The following is a 25164-nucleotide window of genomic DNA, read 5'->3' as shown; positions in this document are numbered from 1 at the left end:
GTGTTTCCAAAATCCATGCTCTACCTGGGTATGTATTAGCTCAGTACACTGCAAGTGTGAAGTCCTAGGATTGATCTCATGCACTGCACACACACACACACACACACACACACACACACACACACACACACACACACAAATAAATCCTCAATGCAAGCTCAATAATCATGTCTTAATGCGTCATCTCTTACTTTAGATTGTTCCCACTGTGTCATCTATATAGCAGTCACCTTGAGGGAGGAGAACACTCACCCAGCGAACAGAAGGAATCAAATGATTTGGGGATTCAGTGTCAGGAATTCAGCATACCTTAAGTGAGACTTACATTTGTCTCTACAAGTTTCTTATGAGACTTGGGATGTATTTCCTCCTAGGCTGTGTAACAGTTTGGTGGTTTATCAATGGCTTCTCCATTACTCGTTAGCAGGAGCTCAAGCTATTTTCTTTTACATAAAACACGGTATCAAACTTAACAGTAATGATTTATGAAGTGTCTAAAAATATAAGGCCCTAGACTGCGTACTTTGCAACTTGCTGAAATGGCACGAGAAATGACATCACCCCCGTGAATTTAACTACCTGAGAGTGGAACCAGGTACCCATCAATGAATAAGGCCCTGACACTGACAGAGAGGTTCCACCACTTCTCCCCAACCCCTAGTATATTAAGAATAGAACTGCTCCTTAGACAGTTATTCTGAGAAGGGAGCCTTTTGACATCTGGCTTAGGCCTGAGTCAGCAACAAGATACATCCACTCAAGGTATGCTAAGGAGAAACTATTAACCATGCAAACGAGCCCCAAATGACTTTTCTGATTATTTGCTTGCAGGTGGCTTGGAGAAGAGGACTGCAATTCTAGAATGTTAGTTTTTGTAGTATGAGAAAATCTTAGCTTTTTTTTCTCCAGGAACTTATTTTGCCACAGATTTAAGGCAGTAATTTGTTTCAGGCAAGACATTTATAGGGGCTGCGTTATCGAAGCTAGAATCATCAAGAAATTCTATCAGAAGACACAATGTTTAAGTATAGGTCTAATTACTGCAATCATTTCTTTTTTGTTTCCTTTGCAGAGATCCACTTAATCCCATCTCTTAGTGTGGGCACAAGCTGACAGTTGCCTGACAAGGAATGTTTCCCTTTGTAAAAAACCCACTTCCTTTCTGTGTCGTTTTAGCCTAATTGAAATGTTTCCTATTAAGCTCAATCAAGGCAGCAATTATCTAATTACTCACTTATGCTTTTCCAGCCAAAAATTTGCCTAAGCAGGCATATTGGAATGAGAGAGAATATATTTATTATTACTTTTACATTTTCCTGTTTGACTTTAGACAGTAATCATAAACATTTACTTGTAGCCTGCCAGAGTATATCTAATTAATACTGCTATTTTCTATTAAATTGTATCACTACAAGCTACAACCCAGTGCCAAATGTGACCCTGTCTGTGAAATGTGCTTTAGAATACTTGCGGTTACGCTATATGTATGGTGTCATTGGAGAAGGGCACTAAGGAAGGAGGCTAGTGAAAACAAATCACAAACATGTATTCAATCAAAGTCATGAATTTCATGACTTTACAAAATAAAAGTGAATCACATAGATCTAATTGAGAAAATAATTTTTATAGCATCACTTTAAAGAAACATGTATCCTGCATGTCTGGATTTTCTCTTGATACAAATCCCTTAGGTCTCAAGATGATCACAACCAGTCAACAACACAGGTGGTCCACACTTTTTAGGTATAAATTAGAGACATATATCATTAAAACCAGAATTAATTTTAGAGCTAGTGACCCTATGAGGTCACTCCTGATTAACTCTGTTTTGATTGAGATTGTACCAAAGCACAACAGACAAATTAGGTATGAGAGATTGATATTTTCATTTCCAAGCAATAAATTTTATTGTCGTTTTCATCATACGTGTAAATTAAGGTGAGACTAATACAATCCTCTGCAAGTAAAAAGTCCCCAGGACATTTGTGTACTTTGGGGTAAATTTATAAAGAGGGAAAGCAACACTTCATCAATCCCTTAAGTATGGCCTCTGACAATCTTTTACGTGAGTTTATCATATATACCCTGAAAATGTCTACACTCAACAAAAATTGCAACAACTCTAACGACAAAATAAGTGCACAGGAAAGTGTTCCGTTTACTGGAATGAGAGAAGATCATTAAAGTAAAGGCAAGAATATTTTCCCACTACATATTATGATGATTGAGTCACACTCAGTGTTGGGAACTCAGGGATCATAATGTCTCTACAAAGAAGGTACTCTACTTTCTTATTACTTATTTTTCTCAAGCAAATTTTATGTGCTGACTGATTGATAAATCAAGTCTGAGTGACCAGACATTGGAATACGAGATATATTTCCGCAAGCTATGCTTTGTTATCTGCTTAACTATTTGAAAAGAAGTCTAGAAAAAAATAATGCCTTGACATCATAAAGGTGGTGACAAAGATCCAGCAAAAGGCTACAGAGAAAAGGGGATAAATCAGTTTGGTAAAAATGGGGGAAGACAGTGACAGTGAAAAAAAAGACATTATTTTCTTATTGATCCTAATTTAGGAACCTGGGAGTTGAAATATTTTTCAACAAGATATGGGATGGAAATATATGTCAACATGTTATGTGCAGCTTGACTTATCTCTGCTGTTATTTTCCTAAGTAGCTTTCACAATCTACAGCAGGACAAAAATCTATTTTGTATTTGGCAGAGTGGGAGTGTAAGAAAGAGGTGAATCTGTCTTCATGTGAGAATATGTCAAAACTAGCAATGCTACCCAGCACAGTCCAGGTCCTCAGCTGGACCCAGCCAGCACCAGCATCAACAAAGGCAGGTCCACATCATCTTGCATATGAAACTTCTGCTAAAAAAATTCCCAAGGTTCCAGCCTTAGTGCTCAGCAATAAACAAAAGGAAACAAGCCATTAAACCAACAGGGTCCTTGTTTTCCAACATTATTTAGCTCTTGAAATTTTCAAGTTGAGTTAGCCTCGCCTTTATTTCCCCTCTTACTTTACACTGGTTCTCATATTTCTGTCCTTCCTCCACTGCAATAATTCAATAGAACTAATTATGTCTTTAAAAATAGTTAAATAAGCAAATGACTGAAGTTCTCTTTCCGTTTTCCCTGATGCTGGGTCAAATAGTTCGTCAGTTTTGTCTGAAATGATATCGTCGCAGGCCTGGCCAGAGGCTTTTTGAGGGATTATTTTTATGATGTCCCATTACCCTTTCCAAGGTGTGTTGAAGTGGTTGTGTTTTATCCAATTTAATTTACTGCTTGGAAAATCCAAAAGATCACAAGAATTTAACACTAGAAAATGTATCCCCAAGTTTTGTGAATTACACATGTGGATTCTACACATGTTTTTATTGTAATTATTCCATTTGTGAAATATGTTTCCATTTTGTTGAGAGGTTAAGGTTCATTGGCACAGTATTCAGCATCACTTGGTTCCCCAGGCATCGCTGGGTATATTCTGGAGGTACTGAGCACTACAGTGGTGGTCCTTGTGGACCCTAGTACCACAGAACCTAAGCAAGAATATATCCTTAGGTTCTAACACTAAACTACTAGCCCAGTTGCCTTCGTTTTAGGAAATGGCTCCCAGATCCTCTGAACACTTTTGAGTATCCTCTTCTTCCCTCAAATTGCACAGATGGGATGCCAACATCCTTCTTTTCCCATCACCTTCTTTTCCCATCACCTTCACTCAAGGTGAGACTTGTGTAAGGGTAAGAAATTCTGTATCTTCCGGTTTACCTCACCACCAACTCATTTTATTTACCAAGCATTTCCCCTCCAAGACCAGCTGTATAGTTTACAAAAGAAAAATGTGAAGTTGGCAAGATAGCAAAGGGTTTAAGACTCTGCATGTCTGAACCCCCAACACTCCATATGGTTCCCCAAGCACCACAATGTGTCACTCCTGAACACAAAGCAGGGGTCACTCCTAATCACAGAACCCTTAAGCACTCCTGTGTGTGCTTCCCCCACCATCGAAAAAAATATATAATAAAAGCATGGGATCCTTGGTTCTAAATAATTTCCCCCTCACACATTATATAAACACTGTGTTTTACAAAGTTGTCATAATGATTTGTTAGAGGTATTCAATATTCCAACAACATTCCCACCATTACACCTTCCCTCCACTATTCTCTCCAATTTTCCAAATCACCCCTTAAACCTGCCCTCACAGCACACATTTATTTTGTTATCAATAATTTGCTAACAGAATGATCAAAACAGAAAATAAAGATTGTTGCATCTCATCATGGATCCATTAAGTAATAAGCGATTACTAATATGTTACAGCTTATGCCTTCTGTGTTTATATTTTGTTAATTGAAATTGGTTTCAAATTATTAAGAATTTCAAACCAAATGTAGCAGAACATTAAACCACGTGTTTTAAACATAGGGTACTATGTGACAGTAGCTCATTCCTAAGACTGGCAATGATATCTTCCAGTAAAATCCTTGCATGTCTATGTACTGGAAAGGTTAGGTGCTTATCTTGATGTGACCAACCCCAGTTTGATCTCTAGCACCATGTATGGTCCACTGAGAACCGATTAATCCCTAAGCACAAAGTCAGGCATAGACCCTGAGCAGATGTGTGTGATGCTCCCAAAGAAAAAAACTGCATCTTTGCTTACTTAGAGGTTCCAAAGTCATCTAGTACAACTCCTCTAAAATTAGCTCCTGTAAGCATCAAACTTGCTATGACCAAATAAATAATGTCATTAAGCTTCACCTATGCTTCCAAAGCTTCCATTTTGGTTTTCAAAACTTACTGAGTCAGGCAAGCTTTCTGGTTACTTTTAGTTATCTTTTCCTACAATAAATAGTATCTACTATACTAAGTAGCATGGACTTTTAAGCCAAGCGTATTGGGAAAAGATATACAGTGAGAATTATAACTGTAATTGCAAACTAATTGTGAAATAAATCACGGTCACAGTCACGGTTCTCCCGTTATTCATCGATTTGCTCAAGCGGGCCCAGTAACATCTCCATCGTGAGACTTGTTACTGTGTTTGGCATATCGAATACATCACGAGTAGCTTGCCGGACTCTGCCATGCGGGCGAGATACTCTCGGCAACCAGGCTCTCCGAGAGGGGCCGAGGAACTGAACTCGGGTCGGCCATGTTGGCCGCTTGCAAGGCAAATGCCCTACCTGCTGTGCTGTACCAAGGTAAAAATTCAGTCAGAAAAAACTCATAAGTACCTTCTTTCATTTCACTTTTAAAGCAGAAAATAACTGAAGGGCTACTTAGGGGAAAGGACTCAAACTTTTTCTGCTCACGTTTGCAGTACAGAATACAATTTTTTAAAAGAGGATGCTTCCCAAACATTTGGTAAGTTGAAACATCACAGCAAAACTCTGTGGCCTTTAGTAGTAGTGGAGAATGGGCACTAGTGGAGGGATGGGTACTCAGTCATTGTATGACTGAAACATAACTATGAAAGTTTGTAAGTCTGTAAAATAAACAACAAAAAATAAAAATGCATCAATAAGAAAAAAATTAAAAATCCTAAAAAAAAATTTTAATGAATTTAAAGAATTTTATTTCTATTTTTATGTTTTTTTACTATATTACTTTGGTTTGGGTACACACCATAAAACACTCCTTACCCATTTTCTATAATTACCACACCATATATGATGTCACTGTCACTGTCCTCCTGTTGTTCACTGATTTTCTCGAGCGGGCCCAGTAACGTCTCCATTGGAGTCTTTGTTGTTAATGTGTTTGGCATATCGAATACATCACAGGTAGCTTGCCAGGCTCTGCTGTGCAGGCGAAATATGCGGGCGAGATACTCTCAGTAGTTTGCCGGGCTCTCTGAGAGGGGCGGAGGAATTGAATTCGGGTCGGCCATGTGGGCCGCTTGTTAGGTAAACACCTTACCGCTGTGCTATCGCTCCAGCCCATATATATATATATATATAATATATATATATATATATATATATATATATGCCTCTCAGAGAGTCTGGCAAGCTAGCCATTGTGTATTCAATATGCCAAAAACAGTAATAATAATGGCTCTTATTCCCCTGACCCTGAAAGATCCTCCAGTATGTTGGGAAAGACGAGTAAGGAGAGGCTGCTGAAATCTCAGGGCTGGGATGAATGGAGACATTACTGGTACCCGCTCGAGTAAATCGAAGAACAGAACGCGATGACAGTGATACAGTGATACAGTGAATGAAGACATATCATAGTCAGAATAATGGATATCACAGAGAGAGACACAATACTGTAAGCAGCAAGGTCAAATAAGAAAATCACATACAAAAGAGCACCCTTAGATTTACAGCAGACGATCAGAGGAAACCATCCAGGCCCGAAGACAACGTTGAGATATAGTAAAAATAACTCAATGAAATGAATGCCTCACCAAGAATACTTTATCCAGCTAAACTCTCACTGAAACTGGAGGAATGATACACTATTTCATAGACAAACACCAGCTCAGAACTTCATAGACTCAAAACCAACCTTAAAAGAAGGACTAATGGGGTTACCTTAAGAAAAAACAAACCCCTACAAGCATAAGAAACCTCAACAGAAAGATGACACAAAACTCCATGACAATAATATCTCTCAATGTCAATGGTCTAAATGCACCGACTAAGAGATACAGAGTAGCAAAATAGATCTGAACAGTCAGAGCAAACACAGACTCAAAGTCAAAGGATGGAAAACAATATTTCAACCAAACAACTCCCTCAAAACAGCTGGGGTGGCCATATTAGTATCCGACAACATAGATTTCAGGCTGAAAAATATTAGAAGGGACAGTGAAGACCATTTTTTAATAATCAAGTGATATGTACAGCAGGAAGAAGTCACACTCCTAAACATATACACAAACAATGAGGTATTAGCAAAATACTTAAAACAACTGTTAATAGACTTCAAGGAGGACATTGGTAGCAACACAATAGTAGTCAGAGACTTCAACACCGCCCTATCTCTTCTTGATAGATTAAGATTAAAACTCAGCAAGGAAGTACTGGCTTTGAAGGAAGAAATAGATGAGAGAGGGCTAATAGATCTATACAGAGCTTTTCATCCCTCCCAAACCAAATACACAATCTTTTCCAGTGTACATGAAACATTTTCCAAGATAGACCATGTGCTACCTCAATAAAATCAGGAAGATAGAAATTGTATCAACTCTCTTTTCAGACCATGATGCATTGAAGATAGAAGTTAATCACACAGAAACGGAGAACCAAATAAAACACCTGGAAATTAAACAACTCAGTGTTGAACAATGTAAGGATTATCATCGTAAAGACAAGGATGGCATATTTTACAAAAGTCTAATAGTTAATAAACTCAGACTTAAGAACTTTTCAGAAGTTAGGAATACAGACAACCAAATACAAGAGACCTGAAGGGTCCCAGTGAAAATAGATTCAACTAAGAAAATTCTAAGACACATTGTGCTCAGAATGACAACTATGAATTCCTTGAACTGTTTGCTAACCAAAGATAGAAAGAGAATACTGAAAGGAGCAAGATCAATCAAAGGAACATATATAGGAAGGAAAGATTCACAACAGATCTATCAAAAAGCTCAAAAATTCACAACAGTTCTACCCAATGTGAACAAATCCATCAAGTGTGAAACTCTGTGAGTCAGAGGAGAATGGATGGATATAGTATAAAAAATTTCAATGAAATAAATGCCTCACCAAGAATACTCTCTCTGTCATTCAGATTTGAAGGAGGTATACAGAGCTCTATGGACAGGCAACAGCTTAAGGAATTTGTAGCTGTGAAACCAGTTTTTAAAAAAGCATTAAAGGAGCTTCTTTAAAGGAAGACTATAGACCAAACATGATTGCCACTCAATGTTTCTTTGGCAAACCACAACACCCAAAAGGAGAGAGAGAACAGAGGGGAATGCCCTGCCACAGAGACAGGGTGGGATGAGAGGGATGGGGAGTGGGAGAGATACTGGGATCCATGGTGGTGGGAAATGGGCACGGGTGGAGGGATGGGTATTTGATCATTGTATAATTGAAACCCAAGCGCAAAAATGTGTAAGTCTGCAACTGTACCTCATGATGTCTCACTATTAAAAAAATTTTTTAAAAAATAAAATAAAAAATAAAGGAAGAATTTCCCAGCATATGACACTGAGTATGGCACTCATTCATGTTACTTATGGTTGCCATTTACTAGATTAAGAAAGGTATGTTTGCACCTAGCTTGCTAAGAGATTTTATATACTTTGAAGAATGAAATATCTCATTTAATTAAATGTAAATATAAATGACTATATATGATTAAAGTCTTTAATTTCTATAATTTCATTAAATTATTTTACTGTCATGTGGGCAGGATAATCTTGGTAGCTTGCTGGGTTTTCTGAGAGTGACGAAGCTACACTCTAAGAGGCCGTGCAGTGAATGCGGCCGTGCACTTCTGGGAGCTTTGTTTTATGGTCTCTGGATCTTGGCCGTAGATGAGATTGCACCTCCATCCCTCTCAGAGAGCCCAGCAAGCAACCGAGAGTATCCTGCCTACACGGTAGAGCCTGGCAAGCTCCCCATGGTGTATTCGGTATGCCAAAAACAGTAACAACAAGTTTCACAATGAAGACGTTATTGGTGCCTGCTCGAGTTGCTATGATGTATGCACGGGAAATGTGATTAACAGTATGGTAAATCTCAGCAACTCATTAAAAATGATGTTTTTATGTAGTTGTTCCTTTTTTTAAAAAAAAGATCAGTATATGAGAACCAATAAGTTATTTGGACCTTAAAAAAGTGAATTTATGGTAGTAGCTTATAGTCAGTTAAAATTGACACAGCCTACTTCCCTATCCAAGTCTTCCAAGTTCCATTCTACTATTCTGGCACTGTGGCACTGTCCTCCCGTTGTTCATCGATTTGCTCAAGTGAGCCCAATAATGTCTCCATTGTGAGACTTGTTGTTACTGTGTTTGGCATATAGAATACATCACAGGAGCTTGCAAGGCTTTGCCATGCAGGCAAGATACTCTTGGTAGCTTGCCGGGCTCTCCGAGAGGGTCAGATCTCTCCAATTATATTTGTTTTTCTCATGGTTATTGCTGGTTTTGACTCACCCGGTGCTCACAGACTATCACACTTCTGTGTTATCTCTCCGTTAATGAATTCATGGATGCCAGAAATTTTTGTATCAAGCACTTTTACTCAGCTATCTACATATCTTGGGTCATCAAATCTGCATTATCTTAGTCCTGTGGACTTGCTTTAATAGCACTCTAAGCCAGATATTAAAAGCCTGGATTCTCACTTCTCCACTTAGAAAAACTACTTTAAGCATTTTGTTATTCTGTTTTGTCCTCTGAAGAATACTGTTGTGAGCAGAAAACACAAAATCTGATTAATCACATTGACAATGACAGATCCTATTTGTTTTCTTTCAACTTCCTCTCCTTCCCTACCAGCTCTATAGCTGCTGCCTATGAGAGGGAATGGGCTTCTAGAGATCTTTTAAGCAATGAAACCAAAACAGTTCAGTGAAAAAACAAAGGGGGAAAAAAGTACCAAGAAGAGGGATGGTGATCTGAGAAATCAGTCAGCCAAGCAGTGAGCATTTTCTTACAACTTACTGTGAAATGACAAAGCCATGGGCTCTGTCTTATCAAAGTATCTTCCCAGGAGAATTTTAGGCAATAACATAGAGTGTATAAAATCAATAAAAGATAAAGAACTTAAAAATGACAAGCAATTGATTCAGAAGTTAAAGGGAAGTCAGAATTTTTCCTACTTTACAGATTAATTTTTACATTCACTAAGGGAAATGAAATCTTTCCCATTTTCCAAATAGAAAAGCAGGCAATGCCATGAACCACAGCACAGTCTGTTCTCAGAACTAGAACCAAAGTCAAGTCAGTGAAGGATTATGTTGTGGGAACCTTGATGATAAACATATTCAAGATGAAGGAATGAATACTCATGCCTCAATGTTGTGAAATCAAAATTGAAACAGGATGATATAATTCTTAGAAACAGAACAATGTTGGAGTAAGTTCAATATTAATTGGGCTCCAGATTGTATATCAGGCTGTGGAGACATGGTCTGCACTGTTACTGAGATATATGGTAGAAGTGAGGTAGACAATCTCAATGGGTTGATCAAAATGTAGAGGGGCGAATAGAGAAGAGGCAGAACTGAGAATGAATTCTGGGAGGAGGGGATTCTTTATACCCAATCTTGAATAAAATACACAATTTGTTTATTTCTGAGAGAAACTGAACAAGCAAAAAAATTATTACGTACATTTATTCTGACTATGTATGAGATGGTTATATCCATTTTATATGAGAAATGTAGGGAACAGAAAGCTTGACTGTCTTGCTAAAATTACACAAACAGAGTCAGCTTCCTTGTTGAGATCCATTTCACTGGATTTCTTGCTGATATCTGTGGAATCTCTATTTTCTCAAAGTTTGAGCTTGAAATAATAGCTCTACAAAATATTAGCAAGTTTCTATTTTATGACAAAGTTTTGTTCATTCTTGGTGAAAAGATTTTAAATACTAAAGGAGCATCTCACTGTAATACTTCAAAATGATCATGATCATTTTCAGAGTGATAGTATGGAGGGTGCTTGCCTTCCAGGGCACCAACCCAAGTTCAATTCCTGTTGTCACATACTGTACTTAGAGCCCCACTAGAAGTGATTCCTGAGTCAGAGCTAGGGATAAGAACTGAGAATAATAGCATGTGACCCCAAAACAAACAAAAAGATCATGGTCAATTGTAGGATAACATTGGTTTGTCCTTTCTTGCCTTGCCACAGGGACCTTAGGTTTATTGGGTTACTCTCATCACAGAGCTCCCATTTCTCTGTGTTTAATTGTAACCTCTTTGTGTTCTGCTTCCCCAACCATCAATCACCTTTATCTCAAAATCAGACTCTGTTAACTTGTAAATATTGCTTTTCTCTTCTCCATAAGTCCTTTGCATAGTTAATTCAGAGCAATGTCCTTTTTATATAGATACAGGAAGACAATTAATGCTATGCTTTTGTAACTTGGAAACTAATTGACTTTGGATAATATTCAGTCCTAGGCATCTGTTCTCTCGACTTAAGTCTCAGCTGCCCTTAGTTCCTAGCATCCCAAGAGCAGGGTCCCGATGATGGACTGTATGGATACCCTGGCAATCAAATGGGCCAGGCCAAAGTGCCATAATACTTAACTATAAGTTAAGAGCATGGTCATGGACAAATTCTGCCATGATCCAAAAAGTAGCAACTGGATTAGGAAACTTCTAGTGTTAGAAAATATTAATCTGGCCTGAGCACTGTAGTCTGAGATCTATAGTGAGATGTCCCCAGGAGAGCCACCCTACAAGCTTAATGTATCTCTTATTGTGTCCATACAAAATAATTAATATTAAGTAGAATTAAGATGTCAAGATGTTAATTAAATAATTATTGGACTAAGGAAAGGAGAAAAACCTCTAAGTGGCATTTTACCCTTGAGCCTGATCCCCTGACTACAGGCAATCAGGAAGGGCTTTCCTATGTTTATTGTGCTATCCCCAAAGCTGGGGAGCTCAGGAGAGACCAGAAGACAGACCAAGGCAGTGAGTCAGAGCACAGAGAGATGAGCGAGGGAGACAGGACGAGATGGGAATGAGGGGTTTAGTTAGATTGGAACAGGCACATTGGGAGAATGGATAAAATGACAACTGATCACCAACCAGCTGGCCCTCGTTTCCTCTTTAGTCCACCTAAGGCATGGGCCTTCTAGGGTAGGGAAGCTGCTCGAGACCACCGAACACAGACAGCAAGAGAGAAAGCCACAGGATTCCCCAGTAGTCTGGTGATTACACAGTCAATGTGAATTTTGAAGTGAAGGATATAGAATTTGTTTTTTTTTTCTTAAACAGATTTAATTTCAGAACTTTTTGGCTAAGTATCTCTTGGATTTATTAATTTACTTATTTTGGCTTTGGGCCACAGTCAGCAATATCAGGGGTTACTCCTGGCTATGTATTGAGGAATTACTCATGGTAGTGCTGGGGGGACCCTACGGGATGCTGGAATATAACTTGTGTTGGCCATGTGCAAGACAAATACCTTACTCACTGTACTATCTCTTTGGCTTGTGTTTTTATCATGATGATGATGATGATGATGATGTTTGGGGCCCACACAAATGGTGCTTAGGGTTTATAGTCCTGGCTCAGAAATCACACCTGGAAGTGCTTCAGAGACCATATAGGATGCTGAGGTTCAGACTTGGGTCAACAACATGGAAGGCAAGTGTCTTACCCGCTATACTATGGCTCCAGCCCCAATATTTCCTGGATTTAGAGTGATACAATGGAAAATGTAGTGTCATGCAAGCTGAAGCAAACAAGTAACTAGGTAAGTTTTAAATATTACTAGAACCGTATAAATCCCAGGTAAGAAAATTATGCTAGGACAATTCAAAATAAATAAATATGTGGAACAACTTGCCATTTAGCATACTGGAGTCAGTGCCTCTAAACTCTAATACCACACCTATAAAAACACAAATTTTGGGTAAGAACACATATGTATACTTCATTAAAGAGAAGCCTTTATATAAATAAAGCCTAGGAAAGCATTTGGATGTGAAATATGTGACAATAATCTATTTGTGGCACCTGGACAAGACTTAAGAAGAGAGATACAAACTGGAAAGAAAGATATCAGAGACAACTGAAAAGGCCTTTGAAGCAGATTGCTTGGAAGTCGTAAGGGGAGTGAGGCACTGTGTATATGTTATTTAAAATCTTATGCTGCTTATGTGTTGTTCATTATCTTCCATACTTAAATGAAATTTTCTAAAGGGCAAAAGTTGCTGTGACTATTTTCCCACTGATGAACTTATACCAAGAGTAAAATAGTTCCTGGTACAGAAAGGGATCAATAAGTGAATAAAATGGAAACTTAACATACTAAAATCAGTACTTTCCATCCTCCTACCCACACCTGTCATCCATGGCAAATCTTTCCCTGTTGTTTCATTTGATCATTTATCCCACATAGTTAATGACAACTCCAGTTTGACCTAGTTCCTGGGCCAATAACTTCCAATTTTACTTTCATTCATCATTCATACCCTCATACAAACAACAAACTGATCAACTCTGTACTTAGATGCAACCCAGTTCATATTTTTTGTTCCCATATCCTCTACTGCCTTTGTCTAAATCACTATAATTGTAAAACTTTTTTCTCAGTCTCTTAACCCTGCTATTATCTCTTCTCAATTTCACATATTACACACACACACACACACACACACACACACACTTTTTTAATTTGTTTTGGTTTGGAGTCACACCTGGGTTTACTCCAGGGTTTACTCCAGCCTCTATGCTCAAAGATCACTCCTGGGGACCATTTGTGGTGTCAGGGATAGAATTTGGGTCAGTCATCTACTAGATAAGCACCCTACATACTCTACTATCTCTCTGACTCCTGGAAGATTATCTTTTATAATTAAATATTGCATTAATTACTTCCTTGCTCAAATCCTCTAATGGAATTTTTGTCAAATTCAGAAATGAGGCAGAAGTTCTTATAAGGCCACGGGTAGTTGCTGGTACTCACTTCAGCCTCACAACCCCTCTTCCTTCTCGCTCACTGTGTTCAGACTCACTGGACTCTTGCTTATCTAGCAACATGAAACATACTATGGGACCTTTGCATTCACTGCTCCAGCCTGGCTTTCTTCTCTGATAAATCCGTACTATTTCCTGCTTCCTTCAGTTGCTGCACAAAAGCCATCTCCACTGAAGGACTGATGGCCATTTATACCACCTTCATCATGACTTGCTCCATTCTGCTTATCTCTACTCTTTTTTCATGATACTTGCCACTCTGGTTTTATGAAGATATTTATAGGACTCCAGACCCCCACTAGAATGCAAGCTCCATAAAAATACACACTTTGCTTCGCTTTGCTTTAGCACATAGTTCTAGCTTTAGCACATAGAATAAAGTTCTAGCTTTAGCACATAGGATAGTGTCTTGAAACACTGTAACTCCTGATCAAAATGTGCTGAATGAACAGATTACTAACATCTGTCAAGTTATTATATGCCAGGACCTCTAAGTTAAGTAAGTGACTTGTTCAGACAACTCAGATATAGCAAGCCCTTAGAATTTTAAGTCAACTAGGCCAACTCTGGCTCCGAGCCTCTGTACTTTCTGCTTACACTGTTAGGTTAAAAACGTATGAATCAGAAGTAAATATTCTTGTTTTAATGAGTGTTCCTTGCTTTCTTCTCTTCCTGTTATTCTTTCCATTGTTCAATCACATGCCAAAAGGGCCAGAGTACAGTGAATAAGGTGCCTGCCTTGAATTCACCCAACTTGGGTTCAATCCCTGGCATCACATATGGTGTCCTGAGCCCCACCCGGAGTAATCACTAAGAATAAATGACAATTTTTTTAAAAAAAACTAAATATTTTATTGTTCCTTACATATTTATTAACATTTGTGATCAGGATACAACACATGGAATTAAAACACCCAACATAACAGATGTTTCTTAGCAAGCTCACTTTCAGGCAGAGGGACACCCAAGCAAAAAATAGCAGCAAAGAAAAAGCAAAGGTCCTGATGTATTTTCTGTGTAGACCTTGATTCTTTAGGCTGACTGACAGGGGTTACATGCTGAGGTCCCAGCCACAGAACTTTTGTTTTTCACCATTTCTCTCTATATATTCACTAAGGTTGTTGTAAATTTAACATTGATAAACGTTACAGTGTAGAAAGTTTTCTGTTCAGACAATTTTAATGTAAAGTTTCACAAAGTTTTGTCCTCTGTGGAATTGTTAATACTCTTCCAGCCCTAGAGTTTTCTGTATGCATTTCTGATTTTCAGACTTTTTTTTTTTGAGTTGTCTGCAAGTGAACCTCGGCCTTCTGCAGGCAGGTCTTGCACTCTACCACTGAGCAGCAGTCTCACCTCCTCCCCTCAGACAAAATTTTAAAGATCTTACATAACTCACCATCTTGGAGAGCCCGGCGAGCTACTGAGAGTATCTCGCCTGCACGGAAAAGCTTGGCAAGCTACCCATGATGTAGTCAATATGCCAAACACAGTAACAACAAGTCTCACGATGAAGACGTTACTGGGCCTGCTCAAGCAAATTGATGAACAACGGGAAGACTGTGACTGTGGCCGTGACATAACCCACATGTAAAGAAAGAACATGCATCAGGAATTCTTTCCTAATTAATGAATTTTGGATGAATCAAGGCCCCTTAGCTCATTTACAAAATGTTAGCTGAAGTACCTACAGTATAGTAATTGGTGCTATAGCAGGTATATTCTTAAAGGAGCAACTTTGATAAAAATGTAGTAACATTCAAGTACAACCAAATACTAGTCTGTGATATTATATCACAGTCTTTTCATTAAGTCTACAATTCAGAAACAATGCCCTAAAATAGTTTTAGTAATTATTTGCACCTTTAAAATAAAAAGCTCTCTGATAGTATTATTTAAGTAGAACAGTCCTATTATTCACAGAAATTCCTCCTCTTCATAGTATACTTAACAGAGATGGTCATATATTACCAAAAGACATAAGAATGCTCTTAACAGTTTGTCAGACACTAGCTCTGCATCAGACACCAAGGTTCAAATTTGGCCAGCCAGAAGCAGCAGTGGAGAGCCTCAGTTATGTCTGACATGCCTTTATTTTAGCCAAAGCCATGTGGTAGGGCCAGGCTGACATTATGCAAGGGAGTAAAGAAAGCCTGGATAGGGCCAGAGATCCCACTCACCCTGCACACCACTCACTATGGTTATGTAACAGTTACATAATAAGCTTTGCTAAATCTTGCCTGACTGAAAGTCAGGGCTGGTTTGAACCTAGGCCTAGAGGTGAGCACCCTAACTGACCAGAATCTCTACAAGTTCAATTTGCAGTAAGTAAAAACTATAAACTGCCCCAAACATACAACGTAAATTGTACTATAGTCACTCCAAATCAGATAATAACTACCAAGAGCAAGTAGTAAGTGTGTGTCCCGACATGGCTGAATTTCACAAATATGATACTGAGTAAAGCCAGAGGCACCGTGCACAGACTCTCTGACTGCATCTAAATAAAATTGAAAAAGAAGCAAGACTAATCTTAATGTCATAAGTTAAAATACTGGTATTTTAGGGTGTACAGTGAACAAAAGGTGATAGAGGAAGGCTTCTGAGATTTTGATAACATCTGTTTCGTGCACTGAATTACATGAACATATGCAGTTGGTAAAAATTTATCATGCTTTATTGGTATGCTTTAGTGCTTTTCTTAATGTATGTTATTTCTTTAATAATGCCCCCCACCCCCGCAATGTTACAGTTCTCTTCACTCTCCCTGTAGTCAGGCTACTTGCTTTTTTGCTTTGTATATCATTCCCACCAAGGCCAAGCACACCAAGACACCATCAAATTGAAGCCTTAATAATCTTTCTTTCTGTGGACATGTCAGTAGTGAGTTTTGCTGCAAAGCACTCTTAGAATCCAATGTTTTCTTTGACTGTAATTAGCTCATTGGTGCCATATGTTCCACAGGGCATTAAGACAACATTTTTAAGTGGCAAAATACTGAAAGAGGTATTTGATGGTAATGCAGTAAATAGCTTGCCTTTATTTTCCAAAAACAACCTGCAGCCACATACTGAATTCCATTTTGAAATGTCATCGATGCTTGAAGGGGAAAAAACCTACTAACTGACAACTATTATTTATAAAAGACCTTATAAAGGTATTAAAGATGTCGAGAATGTTTTATCTACTAACCTGAAACCTGTCTCAGAAGTAAAAATGGCTGCAGGCTTGACATGCATTTCGCCTAATTAGTTGCATTTGAGGGCACCTGGGCCATGACTACGTGTGAAATTAGTGAGATGTATAACTCATGGGATAACTGAAAAAACCCACCAGGCAGGAAGATGGATGGATGGAAGATTTTCTGTGCCACCAAGTGTTAGCTAATGATCAGGTAAACCCGTCTGAGTAAAACAAAATCTAGAATTGTTGCAGTCAATCTCTGACCCTCCAGCTTCTAACAAGAGCAGCCATTAGCTTACTGAGGCTGCCTCAAGAAAAGAGACCAGCTGCAGAGTCCCTGGGAGGTCCCATCCTCACTCTTGCTCTTCATGTAAATAGCTCATTAGTCAGTGGCACCTACTATAGAGAAACTGGTGTGGGACACAGCTAGAATTCAAATCATATTTGCTAGTAAAACTGAGGTACTTGCTAAGTTCAAGGCCTAAACTCATAACCCTTTCACAATTATGCTTCCAAACTTTTTTTTTTCTTTTTGGTTTACATTACACAAAGCAATGCTCAGGGGTTACTCCTAGCTCTGCACTCAGGAATTACTCATGGTGGTGCTTGGGGGACCATACGGGATTCCGGGGATCGAACCCAGGTTGGTTGTGTGCAAGGCAAATGCCCTACCTGCTGTACTCCAGCCCACTTCCAAACTTTCTAACAGCTAATTTTGCCAGTCATACTGGAAGGAGAAATTGGACCATGGGCAAGGCTAAGGAAATAATGACAATCCATAACTGTCTGTTCAGATCCTCTTTAGAGACTTAACCATTCAGTGAGAGTCAGAGTTCCCTGTGACAAGCACCTACTGGGTTTACCATGTCCCCTAGGGATTCTGCTCTCCAGTACATTACCTTCCAAATTATCCATCTAAGTAGCTATTCTTAATACATCTGCATGATATTCATATATACACACACTATGACCAAAAAAAAAAAAAACCAGAGAGAGATTTCTGAAGACAGCAGAAGTCAGAGTCAGAGTTAGGCTTACGGTTTAATTTTACTTCAACTGACTTCCACAGGAAGCACAGAAAGTCCTTTAAAAATAACCTTTTTTTTTCTAGTTCTTAGTTGCAACTTGTAGCCTACATGGTATCTTGTTTTGCATTTCTTTATTTATCCACTAAGAACTGTGTCAGTATTCATTCATTATTCTTTATTAAATAGTCATAATTGGATAGTATAATGATAAACAAAAGTTTTCTTAAAGGTTGTTACAAGCTGAGTAACATAATACTGCATCTGTTACAAATTGAGTTCACTTAGTTATCATACATTTTAGATTTTAAATGCTGTACTTATGGATTAAATTTGTTTTATGTATAGTTTGCAATTTACATTCCCTTATGAAGCAATATAGTATATAACTTTCATGAAAAACATATATACATATACACACGTGACTTAAAGATTTTCAAAGTTATACACACAAAATCAGTGGATGTAGAATTAAAGTACATTACACACAAAATAAAAAGAACTATAGCATAAAATAAAGTATATACTCTGCACATAAACGTGAAAAATGTACAGAGCAATCACTACATCCCTAGGATGTTTGCTTTTTCCATTTTATTCCTTAAAATTAAAGCTCAATGTCCTCTGTACTATAATTTTGGGGGCGTTGGGCTACATCCAGCGGTGATCAAGGATAACCCTTGTCTCTGTGCTCAAGAATTCCTCCCGGAAATACTCAGGAAACATATGGGATGTCAGGATTGAACCCAGGTTGACCACTCACAATGCAATCACCCTACTGGCTGTACTATCGCTCTGCCTTCTCTTCACCATATTCTTTTTTAATTGCATTTTATTTATTTATTTTTCAACATTTTTATTATTTATTCATTTATTTTTAAAAATTTTTATTAGTAAAACTGAGGTACAGTTGTAGACTTACAAATCTTTGTGCTTGGGTTTCAGTTATACAATGATCGAATACCCATTCCTCCACCAGTACCTATTCTCCACCACCAATGGTCCCAGTATCCCTCCCACCCCCCATACCCCCTAACCCACCCGGCCTCTGTGGCAGGGCATTCCCTTTTGTTATCTCTCTCCTTTTGAGTGCTGTGGTCTTCAAAAGAGACATTGAGTGGCAATCATGTTCGCTCTATAGTCTACTCTCATCACTCATCTCCTATCCTGGGAGGAACTTCCCAACACCCTTTACTTGGTGCTCCCTTCTCTATCTGAGTTGCCTTTCCCCCTAGTGTGTGCGGCTGGCCTCCAAGCCATGAAGTAACCCTCCTGGTAATTATCTCGGCTATTTTTGGGTGTTAGTCTCCTATTTTGTTACTTTATGTTCCCCAGATGAATGTAATCTTTCTATGTCTGTCCCTCTCTTTCTGACACATTCCACTTAGCATGATACTTTCCATTTAGTACCACTTGTATATAAATTTCATGACTTTATCTTTTCTAACAGCTGCATTGTGTAGATGTACCAAAGTTTCTTTAACCAGTCGTCTGTTTTCCGGAACTCAGGTTTTTTTCCAGATTCTAGCTACTGTAAACAGTGCTGCATTGCAGGCTATAAAATCAATACCCAAAAGTCCAAGGCTTTCCTATACGCAAATAGTAAGAGAGAAGAAAGTGACATGAAAAAAATAATCCCGTTCACAATTGTGCCCCAGAAAATCAAGTACCTAGGAATCAGCTTAACTAAGGAAGTAAAGGACCTGTACAAAGAAAACTACAAAACGCTACTTCAGGAAATAAAAGAGGACATGAGGAAATGGAAAGATATCCCCTGCTCATGAATTGGGAGAATTAACATTGTCAAAATGACAATACTTCCCAAAGCATTGTACAAATTCAATGCGATCCCTATAACAATACCCATCACATTCTTCAAACAAATGCTTCAGCAAACACTCCTGAAATTCATATGGAACAATAAGCACCCACAAATAGCTAAAGCAATTCTTGGGAAAAAGAAAATGGGAGAATCAACTTCCCTAACTTCAAACTCTACTACAACACAATAATAATTAAAACAGCATGGTATTGGAACAAAGGCAGAGCTGCATACCAATGGAACAAGGTTGAATATACTGACATCTCCCACCAAGCATATGATCATCTAGTCTTTGATAAGGGGGCAAGAAATGTGAAGTGGAGCAAGGAAAACCTCTTTAAAAAATTGTGCTGGCAAAACTGGACGGCTATATGCAAAAAAGTGGGCTCAGATTTTTCCCTAAGATCATGTACAAAAGTAAGATCAAAATGGATTAAAGACCTCAACATCAGACCAGAATCCATAAGGTACATTGAAGACAAAGTTGGCAAAACCCTCCATGACACTGAAGCTAATGGTATCCTCAAAGATGTCATGCCACTGGCCAAGCAAGTGAAAACAGAGATAGACAAATGGGACTACCTTAAACTAAGAAGCTTCTTCACCTCCAAAGAAACAGTGACCAAAATCCAAAGACAGTCTACAGAATGGGAAAGGATATTCGCTGAGTATACATCCGACAAGGGGTTGATATCAAGGATATACAAAGTACTATATTCTTAACTTAACCTACCAACTATTTCAGTGGTCTTTAATTTTAAAAAATACATTATCTTTTTACTTTGAATAATACTTAAATATTAAAAAATTATATGTTTAGCACAGAATATATATTTATATGCTAATAAAAAAACTTGCTCAAATAAGGTCCCTGTGAAAAGATTCACCAAAATTGTGCTAAATCAGGACAGATTAAGAATACAATCTCTAGCACATTCATTTAGCTCTTGCTATATAGGATAGACAAAAAAAAATGGCTATAAAATTCCATATATCCCAAGTTATAGCACTGTATAGCACTGTCCTCCCGTTGTTCATTCGATTTGCTCGAGCGGGCACCATTGTGACGTCTCCATTGTGAGCCTTGTGGTTACTCTTTTTGGCATATCGAATACATCATGGATAGCTTGCCAGTCTTCGCCATATGGGCAGAATACTCTCAGTAGCTTTCCAGGTTCTCCAAGAGGGGCAGAAGAATTGAACCCAGGTGAGCCATGTGCAAGGCAAACGGCCTACTCACTGTTCTATTGCTCTGGCCCTGTGCTATCCCAAGTTTATCAACAGTTGATTCTTTAAAATATCACTTCAGAATCTCAGACTATAATTTCCTTAATTCCTATTTTCCACATATTTTAATGTTCCTGAAATCTGTATTAACCTATTTATTCTATACATATATTATCCTGAATTATCCCATATGTATATTTTATGGGTAGTTTCCCATTTTCAAAATAAGAGTTACATGAAATTTTAAGTATTGCAGGTGATGGATATTTATAATTATGGAAATATAGTAAATATTATATCATACAACCAAACAACTCTTAAGTACTTTATTAATTTACAATTTCTTCTGGTAATACTTTCTAAGGTTACTCTTCACTCTACCCAGATGGAGACCTTCAATTTCCTAAAACAAAGAAATGCCATAGTTCTGGAACTAATCAATTTTCAAACACTTTTGTCTATGGTAGCAACACATTCCATATTATTTTATCACTCCCTCATATGAAGACAACAGAGAGTGATTTAGAGATTACAAAGTAAGATAATAAAGACAAAGAAAAATGTATTGAAAAAATAATGAGATTAGTTGCCAAATTCACAGTCTGAATTATCTGCTGTAAAGAAACTCGGATGAGATGACATACTGTTTTTCTTAGCATTGGCCAATATATGTGCTTGGCCAGATACAAGCAATACTCCAGAAATGATGCATGCAAAACTTTTGGCAGAAAAAATCCTCTGATGGCCTGGAACGTATTTAAACATTAGAAAGTTAGAACTTAGAGTCCACTTGACATAATTTGCCCCCAAATCTACTTTCGATAAGAAGAAAATCTTGTTCACTTATCTTGATTTACAAGCACACTTCAAGGAAAGAGATTATCAACAATGTTTTGTCATGTATATATTCATCTTGTTAACAAAACCTTTATAGAGGCATTTAAAAATATAGAAAATTTCATTTAAAATCTCTACAACCTCAAAATTTTGGCATTTGTCTCTGGTTATTTTAAAGAATTTGTCTGTATGGTTGCTACTGAAATTCCCACCATCATTTCACACTCACCACCATGCTAGAAGAGTTATGCAGATTTTCAGATTAGCTAAAGCTGACTATTGCAAAAGACTAGCCATTTTATCATATTCCTTGTTCAGACATTAGTGTATGTATTCTTTTCTACACAATAATTCATTTTGCTGAATTTCTGATCAGAATTCTAGATATTTGCCTCAATTAACTTTCTCCAGATTTCTGTGAATACCATGCAGTTTCAATAGATAGTTGCTTTGCCCTTATAGAATCATACAAAGGAGAGAGAGAAAAGTGTTACAGTCACTGCAATAGTGAATGTCACACTGTAGCTCACATAGCTTCCTGCAGCAAATGGAACTATATCTGTATAAAGCCACCTCCTCTACTTTTGATTTTAAAACCATATCTTATGAAGATTCACCACAACTATCCAGTCCAATTGGTAAGCCAGTGCAACATTATTTCTGTCCCAATTATTTTATAGTAGAGATGAAAGATTGTAACAGAATAATTTAATATTATTAGGTATAAAATAGATATTACTATATCTAATAGAACATCTTTTATGGAAATCGTGAAATAATTCAATTGGAAGACAATCAGTCCAGGAAAGTAATACTTTACGGAGGACAGGCATAAAGGTAAAAAGGTGGAAGAAATCCAGGATCCAAATAAAGAAATGAACACTGCATGGCAAATATTGTCTACCCTTTATGTTCGTTAGTTCCTTCTTCTCCTTCTATGCTACTATCCTACTTCTCTTTAATTTTTAGTGCTCTCACACCTAATCTATCCAGAGCTAATATATTCAATTCTTTGTATAACAGTCTTAATGCTTTCCTCTGGAAATAAAAGATACTTAAGGATACAAATATTAAATTAGTTTTAAACAACTGTTTAATTCAGAGAGGTCTAGAAAAGAGAAGAAAAGGAGTCTGTATTGTCTTGACATATGAAATCTGTATGTTTTAACATGTAATTCACATATTTCACTATACTTGTAATTAAACTATTATAAGAAAAATTTAACACTGCAACTTCTGCCTCCACCACCCTTAAAATGAGATGATTAGAAAATTACAAGCTAAATTATACATCTGAGTAATTACATACCCACAAATAGTCTAAATTGCACAGGCAGAAAGTAGTAAATAACTCTCAATTATCACAGGAAAAAAACTTAACCTCAGTTTCAAGGCACCCACAAAAGTTTAATATCATCAGCAGTTTTGATAAATATTAGTCAAATTCTGACCCTTATTTAATGATTCTGCTTGTTAATATACATATTTTTTCTTTGTAATTGGTCTGCATGTGTGTGCTCAAATGTCCCAATCTTAATGAGTTATTTGTCTTATACAACTCAGTTTTCATAATAGATCAACTACATAGGGCATTCAGTAAAAAACAACTCTAGAAATCAGAAGGCTCACTACAAGGAATTCACAGTTCTAGGCCTTGTTTAACTATTGTTTAACTTGTCACTCCCACTGTTGGAATGACAAAATTGATTTTATCATAAAGCATCTCCAAAGAAGGCCAGTGTTTTTTGGGTAGAGGCCAACTTGACCAACCACCATGAACTTGGAATTCTGCGAGCATAGCATTAAACTTCTTGGGGGGATAGTTTTGGAATGTGGAGCTTAGAGACTAGTTAAACAAAGGTTCAGCTGCTTTTTAATTAAAAAAATAGCTGTACTCTAAGAACCCTAATAATTGGTATAGCTATAATTGAAAATTATAGCTTCAACAAAGATGATTTTTAAAGAATCCTTACCACGCAGAGCTGCAGATCTGTGGGTGTGAAATCGAACACCAGGTTTTATCCCACTGAAATCTGAGAGGCAAAGAGCTCATTTTAACTATTAGAATGTCTATGTTGGCTTTAGATAGAGATCAACTCAATGGCATTTGAGAAAATTAGTTGTGTCTAATCCCCGGTGTCCTAGTTGACATTTCCTTTATTAATAGAACAGGATGTACGTGTTGTGGGTGACCTCTTACAGGGTTTGCTATGACTATTGTCATAGCCTGCATGGTATAGGAACTAACTACATTGGGCTGCTCCAAGGGGAACAGACTTCATCACGGGGTCTTTGCTAGTTTCCTCTATTTTAACTATTGAAGTGTCTTCAACATTTGCACAGTTATTTTCAAAAGTCCTGTCAAAAGTCCTTTCAAAAGTCATGTCACTGTCACTGTCACTGTCCTGTCACTATCCTCCCGTTGTTCATGGATTTGCTTGAGCGAGCCCAGTAACATTGTGAGACTTGTTATTACTGTGTTTGGCACATCAAATACGTCACGGGTAGCTTGCCAGGCTTTGCCGTGTGGGCGAGATACTCTGGGTAGCTTGCTAGGCTCTCAGAGAAGGGCGCAGGAATCGAAAGCGGAGGGATCAAACTCAGGTCAGCTCGGTTGGTCGCATTCAAGGCAAATGCCCTACCCACTGTGCTATTGCTCCAGCCCCCCTTATCATGTATGTAATAAAATATAGATTAAAATTGATTGCTATTATGACTTCCAAAAAGTACCTCTAACATGCTGCTAATGCTCAGTTTGTACATACAAAAGCAAAATTGGTGATTTTCATAAAATATTTTACATTCCTTCCACCAACCATTCTCCAAGTTCTCAAAATAAGCAAATAGTAATTACATTCAAATAAACAAAGAGTTATTGGTTTACACATCTTTCTTTTTTCTATTGTCCTCTTTTCATTTTTCTCTTTTTAAAAAATATTTTTCTCATTTTCTTTTTTCTTTCTGGTGGTGTTGAGTCCTTGGACCACATTAAACAATGCTCAGGGGCTTCTTCCAGCTCAGTATCGAAGATCTACATGATGCTGTATGTCAAAGCAGAGTCTCTGGCACATGAAGCATGCAATCCAGCTAACTGAGGTATCTCCAGGCCTATAAAATTATCAGTTTATTTCTCTAAAATATCTGAATTACATATTGCTTTTCAATTTATAAAATTATTATATATTTTATCATCATACAAATAACTAGAATGTCTAATAAACATGGAAAATTGTCCAATATCATCAATCAGGTAAAACAAAAGTTCACAATTTCTTCCCTTTAAGATTGAGAAATAGAAAATAAATTGCTAGAACTGATGTTATGAAAATTGACATTCATATATATGGCACAATATATATATGGCTCATGATGCAATTCCTTTCTGGGCTGCTGTTTATCTAAAGTTGAAATGTATATGCCACTTGATG

General features: G+C 37.6%; 2 protein-coding genes across 3 annotated transcripts in view; both read right to left on the bottom strand.

The window, feature by feature from the left end:
• The window catches only part of LOC130041159 (cytochrome c-like), a gene marked incomplete at its 3' end in the record, with an annotated part of 65218 nt that extends 48337 nt beyond the window's left edge, over positions 1 to 16881 (bottom strand). The window contains exon 1 of the mRNA XM_056133204.1: positions 16835 to 16881. Within this exon, the coding sequence (XP_055989179.1) occupies positions 16835 to 16881 (47 nt within the window). The remainder of the gene's footprint in view (positions 1 to 16834) is intronic.
• SLC25A21 (solute carrier family 25 member 21) overlaps positions 1 to 25164 on the bottom strand; it is a 557492-nt gene that overhangs the window by 356296 nt on the left and 176032 nt on the right. The gene's annotated exons all lie outside the window — the stretch shown is intronic.

Source organism: Sorex fumeus, unplaced genomic scaffold (genome assembly GCF_029834395.1).
Source record: "Sorex fumeus unplaced genomic scaffold, SorFum_2.1 ptg000098l, whole genome shotgun sequence".
Classification (NCBI taxonomy): domain Eukaryota; kingdom Metazoa; phylum Chordata; class Mammalia; order Eulipotyphla; family Soricidae; genus Sorex; species Sorex fumeus.
This window is presented reverse-complemented; position numbering and strand designations above follow the sequence as displayed.